Source organism: Pteropus alecto, unplaced genomic scaffold (genome assembly GCF_000325575.1).
Source record: "Pteropus alecto unplaced genomic scaffold, ASM32557v1 scaffold134, whole genome shotgun sequence".
NCBI classification, from domain to species: Eukaryota; Metazoa; Chordata; class Mammalia; order Chiroptera; family Pteropodidae; genus Pteropus; species Pteropus alecto.
Genome location: NW_006436283.1, coordinates 4,118,412 through 4,144,773, shown reverse-complemented (window position 1 = coordinate 4,144,773; position 26,362 = coordinate 4,118,412). Strand labels below are relative to the sequence as shown.

At 45.8% G+C, this 26,362-nt stretch overlaps 1 protein-coding gene across 4 annotated transcripts; it reads right to left on the bottom strand.

Annotated features, from left to right (window-relative positions):
• On the bottom strand, window positions 1-24,388 carry PRPSAP1 (phosphoribosyl pyrophosphate synthetase associated protein 1). Of its 4 annotated transcripts, none has more exons than XM_025047134.1 (10): window positions 24,279-24,388; window positions 20,385-20,437; window positions 18,778-18,844; window positions 9,140-9,312; window positions 7,690-7,805; window positions 7,183-7,238; window positions 6,439-6,584; window positions 2,183-2,253; window positions 1,264-1,410; window positions 1-716 (listed from the first exon to the last, which is right to left on the bottom strand). In XM_025047134.1, exons 4-10 carry the CDS (start codon window positions 9,291-9,293, stop codon window positions 558-560), a joined length of 849 nt encoding a protein of 282 aa, XP_024902902.1. In that variant the 5' UTR covers window positions 9,294-9,312; window positions 18,778-18,844; window positions 20,385-20,437; window positions 24,279-24,388; the 3' UTR covers window positions 1-557. The 4 variants fall into 4 exon arrangements, with proteins under 4 accessions (XP_024902902.1, XP_024902901.1, XP_015445270.1 ...); XM_025047133.1 differs by lacking the exon at window positions 24,279-24,388 and adding an exon at window positions 23,734-23,861; XM_015589784.2 differs by lacking the exon at window positions 24,279-24,388 and adding an exon at window positions 23,187-23,618 and having other exon boundaries at window positions 1-680.
• Between the last annotated feature and the right edge of the window lie 1,974 nt (window positions 24,389-26,362).

Genomic DNA, 26,362 nt, shown 5'->3' with positions numbered 1-26,362 from the left:
CAAGATAACAAATTCCTTTATTTGTAATTTAAGAGCAATGCAGACACCGAGAGACAGGGTCTTATTCTCTATCTAGGGCCTTGCTGGGGATGACGCTAAATGCTTTATGGTTCAGAGGCTGTACGCACAGCAGCTTCTCAGAGGAAAACACGGTTCTCTACAAAAGGTTTACGTGCAGTTGGCCAGGGAGAGGACAACTGCAGCAGGCACAGAGCCGGGGCGCCCAGCTGCCCGCCCAAGTTCAACGTGAACACACGTCTCCCTGCGGCCGAAACAGCTGAACGGACACCAGAGTTAGCACTGTCTCTGCCTCTAACGCCTTTGCAGTGTCAGAAGATGTTCAGGTTCTTTTCAGGAAAATGTGACTTCTGTTTGAGGGACGGGATGGTGAGGGCAGACGTTTAAGGCCCTTTACCCATTAGCTGTGTCTCCCCCTCGACTATCTTAAAGCCTCCTACAAAGCGAACGGCACGAGACCACCCGAGTCCCCTGCAAGGAAACGCTGCGGACGTCACACTGCTGCCGCCTCCCACGCGTCTCAGGAGTTCCAGAGAAAGCTAGTCGTCCACAGTGATGTTCCGGAAGAGGTACGCCATGGACTCTCCGTTGTGGATTCTCCGAATGGCCTCAGAGAGAATCAGGCTGATGTCCACAGTCTTTATCTTGGGACACTGCAGCTTCTGCACCTCGTGAGGGACAGTATTCGTCACCACCACCTAGTCATGGCAGCAATGGAAAATAAAGCTGCTGATGTGTGCCCCAACGCGGTCACGTGGAAAAGTTTATCCCACATTGGGTCCCCACAGCCCAAGGTTTTCCGACCTGCAAAACCTTATTCTATTCCACTGAGTACAGTTTTACAAACAAACTTAACCAACTTAACACAAGGTCTCGTGGTTCCAAACATGGAGTTCTCAGTGCCACGGTCTTCGTACGCAGGAATGACAGGCTGAGTGAGCCCAGCATCGTAACACTGTCACACTGTCAGGGCAGAATTCGAGTCTTGACAGAAATGCTACTTCAGTATCGAATCATGTTGAAATATGAAGTATACTAAAGTACACAGAGCAAATCTCCACGAAAACAGACCTGTATTCCTAACTGTACTTCTGCCCCCACAAACGGCTAGCCATCAAAGGCACAGCGTCACAGCCCCTCCGGAGCCGGGTCTGGCACTAGTGACCGGGTCGTTCTGCTGGTCACAGGGAGGAGAGCAGCGACCTGACTGCGGCTAAGCGTCCCAAGCCCTTGGAAAGCACAAACCTCATCGATGGAGGACTCCTCGATGAGGCGGGGGGCCTCTGCGGACAGGATGCCGTGAGTGGCCATGACGTAGATCTTGTAAGCGCCCCTCTCCTTCAGGATCTCTGCCGCAGCGACAAAACTTTCCACGTCGTCGATGATGTCATCCTGAGGGGAGACGGGAGCTAGCGTTAGGGAGCCACCTTCCACCCCCGCCTATGACACACACCTCTCTGCACTTGTGTCGGAGAATGTCGAAAATCAGAGCCATCTGCCTAGATCAGAGGTCGAACACCGAGCGGTGGCAACGGAACCGCGTGGGCCGTGTCGTGTGTACGTGGCTGTCAGCGCAAAGAGCAGCAAAGCCGCACAGGCCGGTGTGACATTCACAGCTCGCGTTTAGGGCTGCCAAGACTCATTTCTGTGTTTCAAATTTCGGATCAATCCTGCACAGCCAGTGTCCGTCTGCTTTTTTCCCAAGAGAAAGTGGAATGACGAAAACCCGGAACGAAGTGAGCCATTATGAAGGCCGGTCCTCTGGCCCAGCCAAAGCACACAGAGCCGGGAGCAGCCACATCACGTTAGAGCGCCAGGAATGAGACATTTGTTCTCGTTAGTAAAACCGGAACGGCTCATGTCTAGTTCGGCTCATGGCTCTAAAGCTTAGAGCTGAGTAGGTCAGCTGGTCTGGCGGAACCTACACCCGTTAAGACAAAGGTTACTTGTGGGGTTGAACTGTCTTCCGGGAGTTACCTTTTTATATCCGTAGGTTATAATAATCCCTGTTCATCTATGCAAAAATTCTCCTTGCCCCGAGGGAGTTTGGGTGAGAAAGGACAGATGGAGCCATTTAAATCTACCATCGATCCTGGAAAAACCATCCCAAAGTGCACAACCCACTAAGAGACAGATGCACGGGAAGGAGGACGCAGGACCGTACCACTATGATCGCGATGCTCCCTCCGACGTCTCCGACGACAGTTATCGGTGGCTTCTCTTTGGCCATCATCACTAGCAAAACAAAACAAATGACGAGACCCCGGTCAGTCAGGCATCACTGAGTAAATGTGACCAAGACGTCATCCTCTGGGAGGCATGATGAAACCATACACCCAGGCTGTCAAAAACGGACTGTCCAGAGCCACGCTGTCCAACAGAAACAGGTCCGACATCTGTCCTTTTACACTCTCTGGTAGTCATGTTAAAAAGTAAAAACACGGGTGAAATACATAGATTTTAGGTTACCTGATATGTCCAAAATATTACTATTTCAATATGTAATCAACATGCAAGTTTACTGGAAACGTTTTCCATTTTTTCATACTGAGTCTTCAGGATTTGGTGTGCACATACGGCACTTCTCAGCTGAGACCAGCCACGCGTGAGGACCGGCCGCCAGGCTCCAGACAGCCCCGGCCTAACAATGGAGCAGCGCTGAGAGGCACCTCCCCGGTGGAGAGAGGCAGCTCTGCAAGGCCCTCCAAACGGAAAGACCCGACTCAGAGACTGATGAAGGAATGCGAAATAAATGCCGCTCTGCAGAAAACGGAACCGAGAAAGCCAGCCGGATAAAGAGCTGGCATTCCTTTTCTTCCAAAGTGACCTTATTTGGACAATGTAATCTTATTATCAGATAACTGCACTATCAACAGAATCAGAGCTTCCTGAAAATAAGGAACTTAAAAACAATGAGTCCATCACCTTTTCCTGATTTAATTAGTCCTTAAAGTAGAGTCTTATCTCACTACAAAATTCCTATCTGGAAAAGGTCCACCGGTGCACAAAAACACAGGACAGGGAAGGGGAAGGACAATTCACCCTCAAAAGGAGGTCAGGAAAGTGAGAAGAGAGAGAGGAATACTTCAGAAGAATGGGCTAAGTATTCTAGTTTTTTGGAATGCTTTTTATTATTCTGAAATATTTATTAAACTGGTAGTGGTGGAGGGGGAAGAGAATAAAATTCAGAGTGATTATACAGTTTAGTAATTATCAGTTAAGAACCATTTTAGCTGATTCCATCTACAGGCACTTGTCAAGCTCAAAGGACAGGCGTGCCTTTCTGTATATAACCAGTCGGCTGAGCTGAAATTCAGCACTGTTACTGGCGAATTTCAATCAACATTTCCTGCTTTCCCATCCCAGAAACAAGGGCAAATTTCTTGAATTTGGACAAAGAGGCTCCGCATGTAAATATCATCTAAGGGGGAGAAAATACATCGCCAACATCTGGAAAGCATTCCTTGAATTCTGTCTTTAAACCGGACCATGTGGGCAGGTGGTTATGTTGACCTACTCGCTTCTTAAAGAGACGTGGTCCCTTTTGTTGACCGTTTTTCTATGAAAAAAAGAAAAAGATTGCAAGCCAGTATCCCTCATCAAGGATCATGTTTTTACGCAGAAAACATGTCATAGTACTCTTGTTTACTTCTCTCTAACTCTGCCTCTCCGAAAAAACTTCTGTCAGTTTGAAATGAGAAACACCTGGCTTTAGGATCTGGATCAAACTGAACACATAACTTGGTGCCTACTGAAAAAGAGACAGACTTTATTATAGGGTCAAGGGAAAAGAAAATAGTACCTGACAGGCTAAAAAAAAAAAAAAAAATGCCCCTAATTTTCCAATAGCTTGCCCAGAAAATACAACACCAAAAATTCAAAAAATGCCCCTAATTTTCCAATAGCTTGCCCAGAAAATACTACACCAAAAATTCAAATTTAGTAATATATGTACTAAAGGTTAAGGATAAAGGATGCTTAAATAATCCCAAGTTTAAGATTCTGCCCTCTTTCTCCATTTCGTCAAATAAAACTCAATCTGTTTAAGAATAAAATGAATTGTGTACCATAACAGCCAGAAATCACTGCTAAAACTATATCAACTCACTGAAGTAAAAACGTCAATTTATCGAATGAATTCTAATGTTCTTATGAAATAGAAAACTGTGTTTTGCTTTTAAAATTGGCATTTTCCAAGTAAAATAATGCTGCATATTTACAACAATCTTAGATCTCTCTCTCTCTCTCTCTCATACATACTCACACACACACACACACACACACACACACACACACACACACACACTCTTTTTAAAAACTCTGTCCCCGGAGTCAATTAACCAAACCTTTCTCTCCTAAAATAAAGAGCAAAAAAGGACTAAACACAATTATTCATTCTTTACTCATTTTTATCTTGCTCTACTTTAAGTTCAATGGACTATCAAACTTTATCAACAGACTGACATTTAAAAGATATAAGAAATAAGGTCTCCAGCAGAACTGGAACTGAAATTATTTTCAAGCTCATAACTCTACAGGTAAATAAGTCAAAATTTGCATTTAACAGATGCTCACGGACAGCTACTGTCTGTTTTCACCTTAGTGATGAAAAACACTCTTCTCTTATGAAATTAACAAGCCAGGAGAATCAAGCCAGAAAAGGTGACATCCCCTCATTTTTGTGACCCGAACTCTTAGTCTTCACCACTGTGGCAAACAGAGCAGAGTGGAGGGGGACCACTGCTGTACAATCCCTCCAGGTCCAGGAGCTGCCCTCGCCATCACAGAGCCGTGCAGTCTACCTCAAGAGACAAACACTTACACAGCTCCGCGTTTCATAACGTGCTCCCACACAGGAGTCCTCCTCCTCCGCACCGCCGGCCTTCTGGACTGGATCACTGCCTGCGACGCTGGTGGGACCTCAGCTACCTCTCTGGCGTCTATTTGCTCGATGCTGCAGCACTTACCTCCCCCTGGTCGAGACCGGAAATGTCCCCGGACATCGCCACAACATCAGAGGGGCGGGGGCAAAATCAGCCTAACTACTGCTGTTCTTAAAGAACGGGTTCATCTTTCTAAAGGACGCAGGCTCCAAGCATGAATATCTGCTTTCCTTTTTTGGCCTTTTCCTAACATTAATTAAATAAACTACTGAAACGTAGCTGACAAATAAATATAAAGCATATTTACTTTGGAAGGTACAATCATACATACAAGAAATGACATTTTTTTTTTTTTTTCAGAATTCGTACTGATATAAATCGATAAATGAATAGGGAAGAAGGGGAATTAGAAAACCATCATTTGACAACGATCATTGTAATTCAACCTAATCATGAGGAAACAGACAACTCCCACTTAAGGAGTATCCCACAAAATGACTGGCCTGCACTCTACAAAGTGTCAAGGCCACAAGAGACAGAGACCAGAGGGCCACCCCAGGTTAAGTGGGACTAAAGAAAAGTGACAACTGAGTGCGGCGTGTGCCTTACACTGGGTCCTAGTCCAGAAATCAACCGTTTTCTCTCGCTCTAAGGGACACTGGTGGGGACAACTGGTAAAATCTGAATAAGGTCTGACGATTAGACGACAGCAGTATAACAATGCGTCCTAAATCTGATCATTATAAACAACTAGAATGTGTACACCTTAGATGGGGACCTCTCTAGAATAAACTGTCTGAGGTGTAACCATTCTAATTTTCCCCACCCCATTAATGCCTGTATGTTTCTCAGGTCTGGCAAATAGGTACATATTTTAAAAAGAAATAATCTCCTTCCTCTAAAAAACATAATTTATCTTCCCACATAGAATGCTGGTTATCGCCACTCAAAAACTCCATGGAAATAAATAGCCTTCACACTGCTGGATTAATTACAAGTTTGTCAGGTATCAGGTCAAAGAGCTATAATAATGACACGAGGCTAAAAGTCACCTGATCACCAAAGCCTGGCATCTGATCAATGTTTTCTCTCACCCATCGTATCAAAATAGAAAAGCTCAAGGTATCACAACATCACACATACAACTTTTTTTTTTTTTAATTTTTTTTTACACTTACAGCACCTGGTCTTCCTAGGTGGCCTCCCATCCAAGCACAAAGCAGGCCCAACCCTGCTTAGCTTCCGAGATCAGACTGGTTCAGGGTGGCATGGCCGTAGACACACACAACTTTTTTACTAATGCTAAAATCAGTTCACACTCTCTGAACGCTAAATGCCATGCAGATATGCCCAATCCTCTGCAAATGTGTGTAACGCAACGCCCTTTCAAAGGGGAAATCAATGTGACACTATTTGATTATTCAAAAATACCAAGACAGCGTCCATCCACAGAAGTACTAACTCCTCGCCAGTCAGTCACCCTACTCAAAACTTTTTTCAATTTACAAATAAAAGGAAAACACAGGGCTCATCTTACACGGCAATTCCAGGCCCGGGTGGACGGTGGCATTTCTGACCATCGGAGGTGAGTGACGACCGTCGTCCATATCCAGCTCTGTGCACTGTGCTTCTCCGTGGATCACGGCTAGACCCAGACGGAGCCTCTCAGCGTATGACTGGGCCCTAAGAGAGACGTGGGGATGTGGTGAGCATCACTGGAAGAAACCCCAAGCGTCACTTTGCCACCACTTTATTAAGCATAAACTAAAAATACCATTCGACCTTTTAGAGACACGCAAAGGGATTATTTCTATAAATCAGAATGTAAATGCCTCAAGAGGTACACAAGTTTAGATGTGAGCTGGCACCTGATTCTAGATAATTTTGGTTCTACCCTTTGTCCAATATTCTAATGCTCGCCTTCAGAGGAACAACTATGTTCAAAAGGTCTCTTAAAACCCCTGCCTGAAAAGGGCTCACAGCCCTTCTGTTTTCCTTTTCCTGAGAACCTGAAGGAAGAACGTCATTCTCTCCCAGAAAACCAAGAGATTCAGAGAAGCACTCGTGTTTGGCGACTAGAGACAGAAAGGGCTGTGCTGCGGGACGTGACAAGGACCCGGGGAAAGCTTGAGCCAACGAGCTTTCGCAGGCTGTATTGACAGACCCTGGGTCCCTGGGTCCCAGCGAGAAAGGCTAGCTGACTTCCGGAGTCACCCGGAAGGGCTCGCTCTGACTTCCGGAAGCACCCGGAAGCGATTTTATAAGCGTCTGGCTCATTTACCTTTTTGCAGCATCAGGAGACTTCGCTACGATGACTGCATTTCTGTAATTTGGAATCTAGATTTGGAAGAAAAATAAGAAAATACTGAAAAGTTATCAAAAAATAATACCTTTATGTGCTATTACATTTTCCTCTTATAACAAGGATCCACGCTAGCAATCACATATGCTAGAACTTCATTCACACATCTTAGAATGTTAACGCTTATCAATTAACATCACTGCAAAAGTACTGCTACATCAAGATAAAAAGTAATTAATTCTTAAAACCTTCATTTAAGAAAACATAAGCAAACTGCTAAAGATACTTAGAAGGAAATCCATTTTTTTAATGCCTTTGAAATATATGATCCTCCATGCCCAAACGCTGACCCTATCTGGCTGCCTCAGGCATTAAGACCTAAGAAAAGATCATGTGATGTGCCTTTCAATGTTGAAATCTGATACCAGAGAAAAACTACATAGGGTCCCTTTTGAGGACAATGGGTATGTGCTGGTGGCTCCTCACTTCTTCCTGGATATACTGAAGCAGGAAAGGTGAGGCTCTAAGGTTGTCCACGGGAAAGCTGAAAAAGCCTTGTATTTCCTTTTGATGAAGGTCCATAGTGATAATGTGAGTTAAACCTGAAATTTTAAAACAAAAAATTACAAAGTTCACCCCTACAAGTTAATGGCTACAGTGGACACAAAACTAGACGCCCAACTCCTGTTTCCTAATGGGAGACTGAAGGCAGGGGTGTTGTCAACAAGCACATTCGTTATAGACTTTATTTGCCGCCTTCACAAAACTTCATGAATTGGAGCACGTGTCCAGCCTAACGTACAGGAGGAGCCTGTAAGCTTCTCCCCTGGCAGAGCTGACACTGAGAAAACAGTGTGCTCTCCACCATTGTTATTAGCTCCTTCCTCAAAGTCAAGAAAAGAAAATTCAGGCAGAAGCAAAAATATGAAGATGGAATTAATAAATACTGAAGCAAAAACAGGTAAAAAATAGTAAGGTCTTGATGAAAGAATCCAGGAAGACGCACTAAAGGGCTGTGGCTGGGGCAGAAGTAACAGGAAAGCAAAAGCTAAGCATTCGAGGAAAAGAAACATAACACAAAGACAAGCTACTGAGGAGTTTGGAGCAATTTCTATACGCATAAAAGAAAGGATCAAGAAAGTCTTATAGAAAAATAATGAAGACAGACTCTTGTAATCAATAGCACGAAACAAAAAAAGATACATAAATACATTGTAAATGGCCGAAGGTCGCAGTAAAAGTTCCAAACCAAAGAAACTTGTATTACTTGTTCTTTCTAAAAACATTAGATTTTTAGAGAGAACGGAATTCAAATATGTTCCTGAGGATTCAAATATAGTTTTAAAATAAACATCAAAACAAATAAAATTCAAGTAATTGTAAAGTGTTGTTACATCTGATTCATAGGCCAGGAAGTATGCCACCCCTACAAAAACACACAGAATAAAAGCCATGACACTGAGCTGCTCCACGTAAAGACAATCAGGGAGGGGGAGAAAAGAGTATATAAGCTAAAGAAATAGTAAAAGAAAAATCCAGTTTTAGTATTATGTACATAAATAGAACTTAGCTAAGGCAAATACACAAATCTAGACCTGAAGCTCAAACGATCACGTACGAATGCCAAGGTCGCCAGTTAAAATTTAATAAGATGAAATGTGAAAGAAGTAAACAGAACGATGGGAAAAAGGCCAAGATTAGAATAGAAAAGCAGATAACGTCACACTGGAGTAAGAAAAAGAGAAAAAATGTACAAATTCACATCTAAGCTCACATATCCCTAACCAGTACTTGCAAAAGGAAATGAGAAAAAGAAATCAGCAAACGACACTTAGAGAAAATAGATCCCGAATTAGGTACATGAGGTGTGGACTAATCTCGAGTAGGGACATGTCCTAAATGACAGTGTGGGCCCCAGGGTCTCCAACGCGCTCACCTGCTTTCGCCAGCATGGATGCTAGTAGCTTGCACACGATGGAACCCCTCTTCCTCATCTTGCTTTGCTTGCTGTAGGGGAAATAAGGGATGACTCCGATAATATTCCTGGCACAGGCCGTCTTCAGCGCATAAGCCATGATCAGCAACTCCATCACAGCTGTATTCACATCTCTGAAACAGTGGGAATTTGTGTTTGGATTGATTTCACACATGAGCCTCTAAAAGTTCTCGACGTCAGCAGTTTAACATGGGCTGCCAAGACGGGCCTTACAGGCGTTGACTTTATCACCAAGGCTGACGACGGCATCTCGTGAACACAAGGGAAAGCCTGTAACTCTCCTCTTTAGCTGTGTAAACTCCAGTGTTCATTTGTGGCGACTGAGATCCACTCTCACCTCTGCCTGGGTCTCATCAGTGACAGTCACTGGAGTGGCATGTAAAGCAGACGTCAACTGCTGGTGACCAGAGTTACTTGGCACCTGCCCGTACCACCCCAGGCACTCAGACTCAGGCCAGCATGCTGGCACCTGGTTTTCCTGGGCCGCCGAGGGAAACCACCTGTCCTGCTAATGAGTGTTATTACCAGAAAGGGTTTGGTACCTTCTGCTTTGGGGGTAGAGGGCACAGTGGGGAATGGGGAGGTCTTGGAATTGAATTTCCCCAAATCTCCCCCATCCCTGCTTTCCTTGAGACACACAGATTCCCAATAAAGATGAACCCAGACGGACAAGAGGAGGAAATGTGAATTTGAAAGATATTCAAAGAAAAGGCTATTCCCAATTTTAATGAATGCGGATTGCTACCCTTTGCTAAGGCTGATCAAGTCAAAGGTGGGCTCTGCCCTTAAAGACACCCCCTCTTCTGCATCAGGACTGTGTCTCCCTCGCCTTCCCCGGACAAACAGGATCACACCCCATATCTTCGTCCCCACCCACGTGTCAGGAATAGGTTCTTCAGGCGTCTGTTCTTAAATGCTCTGCTCCACAGCAGAGATGTTGCCCTCATTTAAAGCAAAATGGAAAGCCTGCCATCGACACAACAGAGACTTAATAAAAGCGTGTTTTTCAGCTTAAAGGACAGGCCACTTCTTCCAGACTCTTCCAATTTTTGTCTACCAGTCTCTGAGGGTGCACGTCCTTAGGGGTACACCCAGAGGTGAGCATGTGCAGACACATCCTTCTACTCTGACGTTTTCCACCTCCACGTTTGACTCGTGGAACTTCCAACCTCACCTCTGTCATTTGGAGTTTTTTCGTAACTATTTCGAGGTTCTGTCATGAAAACATTTCTCCCAGAGGGGAGACGTAACTGATTCGGGCTCAACTTCGAGACGTTCCTTCTGGAGTGCTGACAGGTTACATTATTTTCCAGGTATCATTTCCTTCCTCTGAAATAAACTAGAGCATTGTTCTCCTTCATACTGTCAACATAAGAAACATCCGAACCTACAGAGAATTTTTATGAGCTTATTTGAGTCGAAACGGAAAAGTTGCCGGGAAGCGAGATCTCAAATGCTTGTGAGAATAACAGTTCTGCGGTTTCTTTCACGCATTTGAAATTAAGGTGCAAACGTAAGGAAGATGACATGGGGGTGGGGGAAAGCAAGGCAGGGACTGGATTACAGATCAGTTAAGGTGACGTGCTCTCCTGAGGGTGCTTACACCTGCAAGGGGCATCACTTCCGACATCTCGGAGGTGTGTTAACCAGGACGTGTGTTAGCCAGGACGTACAGGGCTGGCTTACAAACCTTCCGCCAAACCAGTCACAGGCCTGGGGCGGGGCTACCCACCATGACCTGCCCAGGTAGGAATTTATGATTTATTACAGCACCCGTTTTTGTCTGCAATACTCCCAAAGTAATCATGTCCCAAGTCAGCCATAAAAAGGACAGAGGACACACAATCTTTTGGCATTATCAGGACAGAACCCTTGTCAAACTCTTTCAGAACACTTAGGAGTTTCTAACACTTGGTCAATTTTTGTTCATCCGTTCAGCAAACATTGACTGAGTGACCTGAGTCAGACACTGTATTAGAGGAGATAAAATGGGGACTCCCAGAGACCCACACTGGATGACTATTGTGCTAATCATCTGTCCCAGGAAGGAGCATGACTAACTCACGTAACAATGTTCCCCTTCCCAAACACTTTTATACTTTATTCCCTTCCCACATCGGATCACCTAAATGGACGCCTTGTAGGCTCTGAATGTTAGGCTGGAAGCCTGCATGGTACTTCGGAGGTAGAACGTAAATAACTCAGGAGGCCACATCTAGATTCAACACTAGGCATCACATACATTATAGCAAAAGTCCTCTCCCACATACAGGCTGCTCGTCAAGGTTAGAAATAAAACTGGAGCTTCCTTAACCTTCCTCTTGTGTGATACTGTGTGGCATCAGGAAAGTCCCATGGGAAGTGGTTTCTTACACCAGATCCCAGTGCCAGCATGCTCAGAGCAGAAGTGAATGCAATAGCTTCCAGAAGACTATCTGTCTGGGTAGTGCGTGGTTAGCTGGCTTTGCGACGGCATTGATATACACAAGCACGTGAGACAGTGAGGTTTGGCACACCACAGGGGAGGCCCAGATAGTAAGATATTAAGGCAGTAAGAACAATTTTGGAGGAACCTTGATTTCAGAATAACTTTCCTTCCATTAATTACTAATCTCTCCCAGGAGGTTTTTATTTTCCATTTTTTCTTCTTCCTAAAGATCTATGCCAAAGGATTCAACATCCGCCAGCCTGAGTCTAAGGAAAGCTGCTCTCGCCCCACCCCTTATTGGTCAGGAAGGCCACAAAAGGGCCTTTGTCACACTGGCCTTCCCCATTCACTGACAGACGCTAGACAAACTGGACACCAGGCAGCTATTCTGTGGACTAGCAGGGTGAAGAAAATTTGGCGGGCAGCCTCTGCTTTATCTGTTCCCTAAGACCGTTCCAAGTACATCCTGGCTACTTCTTGTAGTCTTTGTATCTAAGTAGGACACTCTTAATTGTTTACCAACTGTTTTTCTTTTCCCTAAGATAATCACACCCTATGTTAAACTTGGCCCTTACTGCTCTCTCAGGCAGAAAAGAACGTGAGGTGGGGAAACAGACTTGTCCTGCGTACATCAATTAAACTGCCCAGGGCTGCACCCAGGCCAACAGCACAGATGGAAACGAGACCAGGGTCATGGGGTAGGATGTACCCGGCCCCAACTCCAACAACTAATCATCTGGGGCAAATAAGTCATCAATGTCCTTTCATTGCATGACATCCTAGAACTTATAACGTAGGCGTGAAAATTGCCCTGCAAAAAATATTCTGGAAGCTTCCTATCTATTTTACTTGGTTCCGCTGCTCAGTATTTAAAAGCTCCTTGAGTACCAGCTGTGATATTGTGACTTATAGTAAGGAACGTATTTGGTCTTCTTCCCTATTTCTGGCACAGAGTTCCTAAAACAAATTTACTACCTGATGAGAACAATAAGGGTCTTCTGTTATGTTAATGAGGTGACTTTTTTGAAGCATCCAGGTAACCTAAGGATGAGGGCTGCTTAGAGATGATTACAGGGCCCTGCCGAGAAGGCTGGAACTTTCAGCCCCACCTGCCTGGCGGCTGGGGAAGGACAAGGGGTGGAGGCTGAATCAGTAATTGCCAATGGCCAAACCGAATTAATCAATCATGCCTATGTAATGAAGCCTCCATAAAAACCCAAAAGGAAAGAGTTTGGAGATTCTAGGTGGTAAGTACGTGGGGATGCGGATGAGCGGTGCACCTGGCCAGGTGTGGAAGGTCCACGTCCCTTCTCACATACCTTGCCCTATGCATCTCTTCCGTTTGGCTGTTCTGAGTTCTGTGAGCGGCTCTAGCAAATGGACTGAACCCAAAGAGGGTCTTTGGAATGTATGATCAGTCGGTGGGTCACTGGGTCAGTCGGTCAGCGTACGGTGACGAGCTGGACCCGCCACTGGCATCGGGAGGCGGGGTGGTCTTGCGGCTCAGGGCCCTGCACCTGCGGGATGGCGGCTGTCTGCATTGGGATCGCTCCTCTCGCCTGGCGACGTCATGGCCATCCTAATGCTCTGTCTAGCACGACGCCTTCCTCGCGTGTTGGGGACGATGTCGGGGTAAACAAACCACTGCACTGCCATCGGGTGAAAGGACAGCATGTACGGTCACAGCCGCAGGCCCCACCGTCTGGTCTGTGGACGCGCACTCCACGACGTCCACACGACAAGATCGCCTGACGACGCACCTCGCAGGGCAGGACGTGCCTGTGTCGGTGTCTCGGGACACCGGCATCTGAATGTCTAAGCTGGGGGTCTGCCTTCTAAAGTCAGCCTTGTCGCTTCAGGCAGCAGCCCCCTCTCCTCCCCTGCAGGAGAATCTATGCGGCACGTTCCTTCCTCTCGATAACTGTTTATAGCAGATGACAGTAAAAAACTAAATCCTTCGTGTTCTTCAGTTGGTATTAAAGTTTTCTGTAGTCGAGCAGTAAAAGCACTAGTCCACGTGGCAAACCCTACGACCTTTTTTCATATGCGAGACACACACGTACACACAACACACACTCTTGTCCTTCCTCCTGTGTCCTCTCCCATCCCCATCATCCTAAGAGATACCGAGTGAGGATATTTTGGTTTGATACCTGGAAACTGAACCACCAAACTGACATTAAAATTCTTAAAGACTTTGCTTACCCTGGTTCGGTCATCAATACAAATGGAGAGACTGCGGCCAAGAAATCAAGGGAAGGATGAGAGTCGGGGGGGCAGCGATGGAAGAATCAGGAAAGATCACACGATCTGTATTAGAGACCAGAGCTAAGATCATCCACACCCTCGCATTCCCAATCGCCACGTACAAAGGCGAAAGGTCGACAGCCAAGAAGGCTGATAGGAAAACAATCCATTCATTTGAAACACGGTGTTGGAGGAGAGATCACCATAAATAGGGACGAGTTGGGCCCAAAGCATCGCTGGAGGCAAAAGTGACAAAACTGAGGTTGTCCTGCTTCAGGCGCAACGTGAGAAGGAAGGGTGCTCTGGGAGGACAGCAGGCGGCAGGAAAAGAGGGGATCGAGTATGAATGGGCCGACTCCATGAGCGAAGCCACAGGCGTGCTGAGTCTACAGGAGCTGAGCAGAACGGATGTCACTCATTTGCAGGGTCGCAGGAGTTGCAGCCGACTCAACGGCACGTGACACACACACTACCAAACTGAGCCACTGAGGTGACGGTTGTGGCTTCGAAACCATCTCGAAACGAGCGCAGCTAGCGGCCCGCACGTCTCAGCGAGATGGCCGCGGCCCTTCCACAGACCCACGCTCTCTGCTGCGGCTCCAGGGACCGCTCCCCGCCTCTTCCTGTGGTCCAGCTTCTAACGCCCTACGTACAGATGAACAAAACATACACGTTTCCCGACTGGCCATTACTCCAGTCTTTTGACCACGCTGATTTTGTCCTTTCCCTGGAAAATGCCTGCAAAGCCATGATCCTTGCTCGGTAAACTCCAGTCTAGTCTGTATCTCTGCCCCCCGTGCACTCGCGGTGGTGTGTATCAAATATTTACCTTGAGCACTGCTGGTTACCAGGAGACATCAGAGCGAAGAATTAGATAAAGCACAACTTTCTACTGCAAGACTAACAACCCACTGTTTGGAGAGCGCGAGGGGACAGTGTGTTCGCAGTGACCGTTATTTTCCCATGCCAGTACACTGTGAACTTCCACTGTTTATGACATGTTAAGGGAAATCTGAACTAAAACCGGGAATTTCAAAGTCCAGACACAGACCCCAAAGGTCTTTTTCCGTTTCAAATGAGATCCAGTGGGAAAGGGAGGCCCACCAAGTATTAGGGACTCGCTGAGGTCTCGAGGACAGAGAGGGAGTCACAGTTATTCTGTGAAGATGGAAATGTACAAAAGTTGCATATTATTCATTAAGTCACTCCGCAAGGATTTGAGGGACTGTATATGCTAGTGACATAGGTCGAAATCCATTTATTCATCAAACGAATGTGTTTTGGGTGCTGGAGACACGGCAGTGAACAAAGAAAAATCTTTGCCATCGTGAAGCTTATGTTCTGATGGGAATATGGAAGGAGATGTGTCACGACAAGAAAATTAAGGATAGAGCTGTCTGTCCCTCTGCCCTACGTGCAGAACACGCGCACACGTACGCGCACTCACGTGCAGCAATGCAGGTTTAGAGAACATCAAAGGGGCCGATGGGAACACCTGCCTCAGACGGCGGTGGTGAAGACCAGGTGAGAAAATCTACCTGAAGCCCGCAGAGCAGGGCCGGGCACATACCGGCCACTGCACAGTTGGCAATTGCTATTATGATGTCTCTTCCCCACTTCCTAAATGCAGAATAAAAGTAAAGAGAAAAGAATACTCAGTAGCCTCAGGAAAATGTGCTATATAAACATTCAGTCTGACTAAGTCAATCTTATGATTAAGAAAGTTATCAAAAAGGATGATACTTCACATAAGGCATCAAAGCCTCAACTATTCCAGCTCATTGTGAAAATGAAAAACTTATCGGCATCCTACCTCTCCAACACCTGTACTTCAGTGGTCTGCCAACGGCGGGGGAGGCAGCCCATCACTGATGCATCCACATCTAACAAGAGGGGGTCCGATGTGGGACGGTCATAACCGCCCAGTTCCTCCCCCTACACACACGGAACGGAACAAAGCTACCAAGCGCATAGCCGCTTGTGTGCTGGCGCGCACCTGATCACAATCGGGCCACCTCTGCCCCAGAGACGAGCTCAAAGTCAGACTCAGATTCCAAGTTATGATGTGGGCCCGTGAAGCAATGGTAAGATTTCTTACAAGATAAACCGTTCTTCACATGGCACGCATTCTTAGGGCAGAGGAAAGAGACGTCGCTGACCAACAAGACTTTGGACTTAGACTTTGTGTTTCCTGGAGGACCAGGGACAAAGCTGGCCCGTGATGGTTGTGGTGCCCAAGGTTCTGTTTGCCACACCTCAATAAACCAGTAAAGGGCTCTCAGTAATCTAAGATGGCTATGCCGAGGCCTAAGGTCACAGGCGGCTCTTTCCTATGTTCTAAGGCAGTCAGTTCAGGGCGGGGGGGAAGTGACGACATTGCAAACTCACTATTTAACACCAGCAAAAACCAGGACGAGCACAGAAGGCTAGGGAGCATCTGTGGGCAGGGCGAAGGCCCCCTGCTACAGGTGTTCGCTCCCAGGCAAGCCCCTTGGGTCTTCCCCTCACTTCAAGGTGCACTGTCGAACGAAATGCTCAGCAGAGAGACCCACCACCAAGACGCAAGCGACACAAAACCAAAATTGCTGGAGACGTAAATCAGTACATCCTCGATGGACGGCAGTGCGGAAGCACCTATGGACACTACACATGCATGTACCCCGACATCCGGCAATTCCAAGTCTCAGACTCCCCGCCCACAGATGTACCCGAAACGAGCGCAATGACACACACTCGGGGGTCCTGCTGCGGCGCTGCCGTGTCGGCTGAAGACCAGAAACAGTCGGCTACGTGCCTGGCGGAGCCAGTTCCAGGACAGCCACATAATGATGAAGCAGCAAAAAGGTAAGACACGGAGGGCACAACCCCGCTTCTGTGCACAACCTGAATCCCGTCACCACTGCAAAAACCAATATAAACCGAGCCCCTTCAAAATGGAGCTGGAGCAGCCACCCCAGAGGAACTGCGCCGCACGCCTTACTCCCCAAACCGCTGGAATGTTGGGATTGGGCAAAGTGACCTCTGGACGGGGCCAGGTAACACTGTCTTCCAAACAACTGTTTGCAAAGCTAACAGGAGAGCAGACAGTCTGACCACTGGACTGACGGTTAGAGACGTTCTTTAGAATCAGCACTGCCATGTAGAGCGAAGAATAACAGCTTCTTCGCACCTGTACAGATTCCTTCCGTGACTTACTGTCACCAACAGAAAGTCCCTTCCTTCTATTCATGTAATTATCCCTCTTCCCTTTCTCATAAATACCCCTCGCCTTCACCCTCGCCCATAATCAGAACATTCTGAGTTTCTGCCTGAATCGGCGCTTCCCAAATAGCTACTCTTTTAGACCTCAAATCAGTGCTTGTTGCCTTTCACGTCAGCCTTTCAATTTGTAGGTTAATGAAATATCTGACATACCTAAGCTGAGGAACAATTCGACGAAATAAACTGGCTAAAGTGTCAAAGTTCTGAAAGTCACGGGAAGACCGAGGAACTGCTCCAGACTGGAGAAGGCTGAAGAGGTGTGACAATTACGTGCCACTTGGGGTTGTGACCTGGCTCCATGCTCCATGAAGAGCATGACTGGGATGACAGATAAAACCTGAACGGGGTCTGAGGGTTAGATGGCCGTCACGAGTGAGTGTCAGGATTCCCATGCTGATGGCTGTACTGTGGTCTTGTAAGAGACGGTCCTTGTTCATAGGAATTACCTCTAAAGTATCTGGGGGTGGCGAAGCAACAGGTAGACAACCTACACTCCGATGGCTGCACCATACCTACAAGTTTTCAACAAGTTTGTAACTGTTTCAAAATAAGAATTTTTAAAAGATGAGGTAGTTCTTTATGTGCTAATACAGTATATTGTTTTATTTTTTAAAATTCAACACAGTATATATTAGACTCCTTTTATATAAAAATTGAGAAAAACATATAAGCAATTGCTTGACTATGCAGAGTCTCTGAAAGAATATCGAAGAAATGAATAAGGATTGCTGCCTGGGGGTAAGGGGATGGGGTGACAAGGTGGCTGGGGGCAGAGGGCAGAGGGACGTGTCTTTATGTACTCTTTTGAAACTTATGCAGATAAAATTAAAATTACTCGTCTTTTGGTTTTGAGGATCACTTGAATTATGGAGCCTAAATGTATATACACATATAAAATATAGAGGAATAACTAACTATGTGAAGTAGTTATATCAGAAGACTGGGGAGTGCATGAGGGCTGGGGAATTTTTATTTTTTGATACGCATTTCCATAATGCCTATAATTTTAGTAATTAACACTTTTTATAATTAGAAAAAAATATTAAAAATAAAATACTTAGTATCTGCCCGTTATCACTGCAAGAGAATTTTGTTTCACTGGGGTTTGATAACTCAGTCCATGACCCTGTGGGTCCCATCTCATTTGGACAGTTAGTTTTCTCAATTCCCTCAAAGGAGACTTTAAGGAAAAACAGTTTTTATTTTATCTTCTCTGTACATTCAGAACACTGAATATTTCTGGTCACCAAATGTACAGGGTGTTTTTCTCACATCAAGTAACTCTTAGAATCTCTGAAGACCAGCAGGGTGTCTTACAATTCAATTAAATTCTGACGCTATCTACTTGGAGAACAGCATCAAACCCCATTGGCTAAGGGCTCAGTCCCACAAGACAGAACCGCTTCCTGCCACTTCAGATGACAACTGCCAAGTCCAGACTACCACTTGTGATTGTGACCGACACTCTACAGATCAGAGGTTCCTGTGACTCTCCCCCACCTTGGGGTCTATTAATTTGCTAGAGCGGCTCACAGAACTCAGGAAAACAGTTTCACATGCAAATACATTTATAATTTAAAGAAAACGGAATTGTTGTTCATGTGAAAAGATAATGAAGTATCTCATACACAGTAGTGCTTACCTGGGTATTGTCTGTATAATGAAAATATCTTGGCCACGAACAGATTCTTTTATTTCAACTCTTGTTTCTGAAAAATAAAAATGTTCCACAGTTTTAAGAAAAACACTTTATGGTAATAATCAAGCACTATTTGAAGGAAGTAAAGATGAATCTAAAACAGCACTTTGCTTAGTGCACCAAAATAAATTCTTACTAGATCTCAGAATGACATGTACAAGTGAAGGAGAAAAATAAACCAAAGACAGACAAGGAGGCAAAAGTAACAAACGGTCTATGTAAAATCTCAGGGTCCAAAAAAGAAAATCTATCACCAAAGTAAAGACAAGATACTAGGGTTGGTGGGGGCAGCGGGCGGGAGGTGGGGGTGGGGGACGGTCTACAGCAAATAAAAAGGCCAAAGGTTAACATCCTTATCATTCTTTCAGCAAATGCTGAGCCTCCCTCTGTGCCAGGCCCTGTGCCGGAGTCACAAAGTGGAGGACTTTGCCCATGGGATGAAGACTGACCCAGGGAGACAAAGCAAAACCAAAGGCTGGCAAACTCTCAGGCCCACGTGCCAGAGAATGACCAGCTGTGATACAGCAGAAAGAATAATGCGGCTGGGAACAATGGCCTCATTGCCAGCTGGAATGTGCAGTGAGGAAGGGAGTATGGGAACATGCAAAGAGGTAGGACAGAGTGTGCCAAGCAGAGGGGGAGTCAGTCAGTGGATGGTTTCTAAAGTCACCAAGTAAAAAGTTACCAAGTGTGAAAGCTGGATGAAGCCTATCTGGGGGTTAATTATAACACACATGAAACATATACATCCTGGGAATGTGTGTTTTCCATTAAACTATCATTGCCTTTTGAATAAGTTGCTCTTTGAGATCCCCAAACACCATTATGTCTTAGTAATTCATCTCAAGCTACTTATACCATAGATAACTCTACCTCAGAAAGAGAAAAGAAGGCAGAGAATGAATCCTGGCTTTCAACTTTAAAAAATAATTCCAAATTATTTGATACTAACTTGTCTTTGTAATAAATAAGGACACTATAATCTAAAATGTGTGGCCCCTGGAAGATTTACGATGCAGCATTCCTAGGACACTGGCCTCCAGCAAAGTGCCTTCAAGGATCATCAATTAACTTCAGCATTCCCCACAGAAACCCAGAGCAAGAAAAAACGGGTCACCAAGCCAGGTGAGCGTCTGCGAGAGACTTGAGAGAAAAACTAAAGAGATGAAAAGAACCGACAGAGCGTTTTTCAGTAAGTCATCACTACCTAGTACCAGATTGTGCCTGATGCCATTTGATGACCTAATGAGACAGATAAAAGCAAAAAGTAGTTACCAATACAGCTCAATATAGAAGAAAAATCTTATTCCCTACATCTCCCCTTTTTTCATTTCAGAATGACAGGATATTTGCGTTATCTTGGAAAAAGAGGAAAGGAGACTTTAAGGGGGTGACCAAAGACATCGAGATTTGAAGGGAAGTAGAGAATGATGACTTAGACCTCTGATGTTAAAGAGAAAAATGTTTCTTTGTTAAACGTGAGTAATATTTATCTTTTAAAAACATGCCAGCCAATTAAATAGTTTAGAGAACAAATAATTTTAACTTACCTCCATTGGTCTCTTGATATACCACAGACTTCCCCAATTCAGCACCAAGACGCCTACAGGGAGGAAAAAAAGGCCATTAAGAGTGCTCTGAAAAAACTCCAGTTCACATGCATACGTTAAACGAAATGACTAAAATAATCAGGCTGACATTCTTTCCCAAAGAACTATATAGAAAGTTTAATTCATAAGGAATTAAAAATGCTGTCACTCCACAAGCAGCTTTAAGAGCTCACCATTCGGTAATGTAATGATTTACTGGGACAAGCCCACAACCAAAGTTTAATGTCTAGTTCATTGTTTTATGAATAATAGTTGTCTTGGAAAATCATTCCCAAACAAATATTTGGTTACTAGCAAGAATTCCAAAAACGCAAGCCTCAATTGTCAAAAGCATATAGATTTCAGTGCCATTAGCCAAATGCAGTGTGAATCTTGTTTGGATCTCCTTTAGAACAAAGCAAATGTGAAAAGCTCTTTTTAAGACAATCAGGGAAATATGAATAAGGACTGGATACTCGATGATATTAAGGAATTAATGGTGTTGTATTTTGTTGTGGTGGTGGTGGTGGTTTTGTTCTTACTGGTTAACGTTACCATTTATGAATGAAATGATATATGATGTAAGGTTGGAATCTGTTTAAAAATATTCCAGCCAGGTATATAATGAAATATTACTCAGCCTTCAAAAGGAATGAAATTCTGGTACATGCTACAACATGGATGAACCTTGAAGAAAGCATTCTAACAAGTCAGATGCAAAAAGACAAATACTGCATGATTCCACTTATAGGCGGTATCTAAAATAGGCAAATTCACAGACACAGAAAGCAGAATAAAGGTTACGAGGGGCTGGGCGAGGGGACAATGGGAGATTAGTGTTTAAAGGGGATGGAGTTACTGTTTGAGATCACGAAAAAGTTCCAGGAATGGGCAGGGGTATTGGTTACACGAATCGTACGCTTTAAAGTGGCTAAAACGGAAAATTTTATTTTGTATTATTTTACCATTAAAAAAAAATTCCAGCTGAAAAAAAAGGTGAGGGACTAGGTGGAGGAGGGGAAACAAGATTAACAAAGAGGTGCGGAGTGTGGAAGCTGGAGGAGGGTACAGGAGGTTCACTGTCGCCCACCTGCAATTACAGACCCAGGGAGGTGAGGCACCTAACTTTTTTTATTGACTAAAGTCCATCAAAAAGTTTGCCTGAAAATTCCTTTAGATCTGAAAGGAATCGTGAAAATAAAATATCACCATCTCAGGGGTCAATCTAATCTAATGCTCTCCAAACTCTAGTGGTAAACCTTTTTTCAGATAAAAACTAACTGAGAAGCTTATAACTACTGAGAATTACCGAGAAACAGATAAGAGAAATATTTATTGTTCATAGTAACTTAAAACCTTCCAGAACGAGGCAGGGAAGAGCCTAACATAAAAACAAAAAAAGAAAAAACCACTGATGTGTTAAATGTGCCCACTTCCTTTCTGCTTTCTCTCGGCAAGGTCAACGTGTGGTAAATCTGACCCAAAACAAACACACACGAGCTTTATATTTAAAGTTAGTATTTTAGTTGGCCTCAGAAAGAATCAGGGGTTAGAAACAGAAAGAGGTAGTAGATTGCAAAAGGACTGTTCTTTTACCCTTCTAACCTCACTTGTAACTCTAACTGAAAAGCAAATAGACATTACTGAGTAAATACGACTAAAGTTTCCACTTCTACATTTCTAACTAGAATTTTAAAAAATAGTCATGCCTTTATTCACCAACTCCGAAAAATTCACAGAGGAACTCTAATACAAACTGTTTAAAATGTGAAAAAAAAAAAAAAAAAAAAAAACTCTGTTAACAAAGTCAAGCTCTTCGTTTGTCTTCCATTTGCACCAAGTTTATAAGGCTCTTCCTTTACTTTGGGGCTCTGGGATTCTCCACAGGAGTCAACTGGAAAAGAGTCCATTTAGTGAGCAGATAGTATTCAGAGGGCCACTGTGAGCCTCAGCTCTGCTAGATGCTTGATAATACACGATCTTGTTCATGCTTACGATATTCTTGCCCGATAGATAGAATCAGCTCTATTCTACAAACGAAGTTCAGGAGAATCGAGTCTCTTGCCCAGTGTCACAGAGCTAGAAGTGACAAGACGGGGAAGAGATCTGAGAGCTGTCTCAAGGCCACTTGAGACCACAGGAGTCCTTGGGTTAAAAAGACATGGAAAAACAAAGACTACTTCAAATGACTAAACCAACCTAAAGTCGACTTGCAAAGTACGGTGAGCTCTACCATGTCTATCACCAGCTCTGACAAATCTGCTCCCCGGGAGCTGCCTTGTCCCCCTGCCGCCCCTCTACTGCACCCACCCCGTCGGGTCCTCCGCGTTGTGACTGCCTTCTGGCCTCTGTCTCATTGAGGAGGCTTGGGAATGGGGATGACCACATTCCGAGGTCAACGCCAACCGTGGGAAAGGGAGCGGACCCACAGCCCCCCTCTGCAAGGCGCTCGCTCCGGGGGTTGCTGCACCCCAACCACCGCCCTGGGCTGCGGGAGCCGGGAGCCGAAAGGGGGGCGAGCGGTCCAAGTAACCAGGGGTGGGTGGGAGTGTTAAGCCGTTAAGAGTCTGCCAAACTTGGGGAGGGGGGTCGCCATCTGTCACCTCCGAGGGTTTGTCCAGCCCCGAAACGGAAGGATTCTGCGACCCCCACCCCCGGTGCAAGGCGACGGGGCCAAATTACCCCTCCGCCGGGGAGGAGGAGTGGGGATGGCCCCCGGGGAGGGGTCCCGCGGGCGGTGCCGGCCCCCGCCCCCACCCTTACTCGGTGATGCGCTTGGCCAGCTCGGTGCAGGCGGCCGTGGAGTTGGCCGAGAAGACTCGGTAGCCGGTGCGGGCGGCGTTCATGGCCGCGCTTGCGGAGGAGCTGGCTCGCGGGGCGCGGAAAGCCGAGGGCACGGAGCGCGGGGGCAGCAGCAGCAGCTTCCTGGGCATCGTCCGGCCCGCGGCGCGGTTACAGCCGGCCCGCGCGGGGCTGCAGCCGGGAACGGTGCCGACTGAGGGGGCCGCGAGGCCCGGGGGTCCGGCCGGAGAAGATGCCAAGGAACCCGGCAGAGGAGGGGAGCGGTCCAAGATGCCCAGCCTCCTCGTACGAAAGGCCGCGACGCGCTCTGTGGGACCCGGAGCTCAGGGCGAGCCGTGCCGCAGCCTCCCGAGGGCCAGTGGCGAGGCCGCCGCCCCCTCCGGGGCTCCGGGCATCCGAGAGGCGCGGGCTAGAGCGGCCGCAAAGCCGCCATCTCAGATGAGGGCAGGGCGGTGGGCAACGCTCTAAAAGCCTGATATTCCTAGGGAAGCGTCACAGTTCTCTCTACCTCTTGACTGTGTCATCCACACAGGATCTCGTTTGCTGTCACGTCCTCGGGAGGTACGTCCTGACTCGTTAGTGGTTCCAGCCCTTTCCAATTTTCTGCCAGGATCCAAAATGTCTGCCTCCGAGGAGGCCGACGATCTAGCCCTGCGTCTCTATGATAACAGTGCTAGTCCAGCGAGGCGCAGGCGTTCAGCTGGGATTCATTTGAAAAGTGGAGGGCGGGGTTGTTTTCCTCTGGTTGCCTGCAATACTAAAATTCCCCAAAGATGGAATACTCCTGAGCCTGCTCTTTATTCCCCAGACGCCAACCTTGTATCTGCATATAAGGCAAGGTTTCCCGAACGGGTCAAAAGCACTCCTGAAAGTCTTTGCTTTGCTTTTAATCTTAAAAGCCTTCCTTCCTCCCCTTCCACGTGCTCTGTCTTTCAGAGACCCATTCGCAAAGCATCTGCTCCACGAAGTTTTTCTAGATCACCTCACCGACCGAAAGCTGCCCGACCCCGTCCTCTCGCCAAACCATGTATAGTTGCTCGTATTTTTATTTACCTTTGTGAACATCTGTCTTCCCAACTAGGGTGTAACCTTCTTAGGGCAAGATCACGTATTAGTGCTTCATGTTTCCCAGTCCTTAGGGCAGAGCTGTGCGTTCCAGAGGCACGCAATCAGTGCTTGCTGCATGAGGCCCAAGAAGAAAGTATAGGACAGGGAAATATTTGAGTCACCAGTAACCAGCTGGGGAGGGAGGCGGTGTCCCTGCCTCTTTCATCAGCCTTACCATCTTCTGAGAAAGTCTTTTAGGGACTCTGCCTGTTGTGACATTAGACCTCAGGGACATTGGGAATTAAATTGCCCTGGGGCCTGCAGCCGCCTGATCTACATTCCCCTCGCTCTCTGGAATGACATCCCCACTCACCCCCAGTCTCCTCCAGAGCAGGTTAATAAAAAAGAAAGAAAGAAAGAAAGAGAGAGAAAGAAAAGAAAAAAGAAAAGAAAAGAGAAAAGAAAAGAAAAGAAAAAAGAAAAGAAAAGAAAAGAAAAAAGAAAAGAGAAAAAAGAAAAGAAAGAAAAGAAAAAAGAAAAGAACAGAAACGAAACCCACATGGGGTAGATAGTCTAGGCCAATTATTTAAGGACTGACTGCACGCACGTCCAGCTGACGGGCCAGCCATAAGCCATGCTACCTTCTGAAACAAAACGAAACCACTTCTCTTAACACATAGAACCACTCGAAATTTAATATACCCCGAACTGAATTTATCTTCATTTTCTCAGTTCTCCCCAAGCTGAACCTCCGTCTGGGAATGAGCATAACCATGAGGTTCCCAGGGGATCTCCTTTCCTCTCCTTCCCCTGCTTTCAACATCCATCCTTTTATCCGTACATTAACATTTACTGACCTCCAGGTATGCCAAGTGTCTGGGATACTTTAATGAGAAAGAAAAAAAAAAGACAAAAATTCCTACTGTGGGGTATACAATCTAGGAAGGGGAGAGAGTTAAAAAATAAACATAATGAATGGATTGCATAGTAGTATGTTAGGTGTATTCCTTTTCCATTGCAGCTGTAATAAGTTACCACAAACTTAGCAACTTAAAACAACACAAATGTGTGACCTTATGGTTCTGGAGGTCAGAAGTTCTAAAACCAAGGTGTCGGCAGGGCCACATTCCTTCAGGAAGCTCCGGGGGAGAATCCATTTCCTTGTCTTTTCCACTTTCTAGAGGCCACTTGCATTTGGTGGCCCATGGTCCTCATCTTCCATCTTCAAAACCAGCAACATAGCATCTTCAAATCTCTCTTTTTCTTTGATCTTTGCTTCCGGTGTCACATCTTTACCATTGTGACGCTCCTGCCTCCCTCTTGTAGGGACCCTTGTGATTACATTGGACCCACCAGGTTAAACAAGCATAATCTCCTCATCTCAAGGACATCTGTGAAGTCCCTTTTACCATGTAAGGTGACCTATCCACAGGTTCTGGGGATCGGGATATCAATATTTGGGGGGAGGGGGCTATTATTCTATCTACTACAGAAAATAAAAAAAAAAAGAGAAAGGACTGCAGAGGAAGGGGGTTCCAGAGTGCGGTGACAAACAAGTTTTGTCTATTCTACCTTCCGAGTACCTCTGGAACCCCTCCCCCTACACGCCCCGCTGCAGGTCTCACTAAGGTCACCAGGGCCTCTCTAATGGGTTCCATCCACAGTGACCTCCTCCTGACCTAAGCTCTCCTCCATTTGCCTGTCATATTTCTGATTATCATGGTTTAAATATTTAGTAATCCATTGTCCACATAAACCGGAGTGAGCTTCACATGAACGGATCTGATGGTGACTCCCCTCAAAACCTATCGGTGGCTTCTGTCACTCTCAGAAAAAAGACAGACTTAACACCACTGTAAGGTCTTGCCTTGTGGTCTGGCTCCTACGTCTTCAATTTCATTCTTTATATCATTCCCGTTAGCAACAACCTGATTGACTTTCTTCCAGTCCTGGCCTTGTCCCCTGCTGCCACAAGGCTTTTGTATGTGCTATTCCTTCTGCCAGGAAGCTCTTCCCCTACTCACCACCCAGTTGACTCTCATTCATCCTCAGCCCTAGAGCCTTCTCTGACCTCTCTGACTGCATCGAAG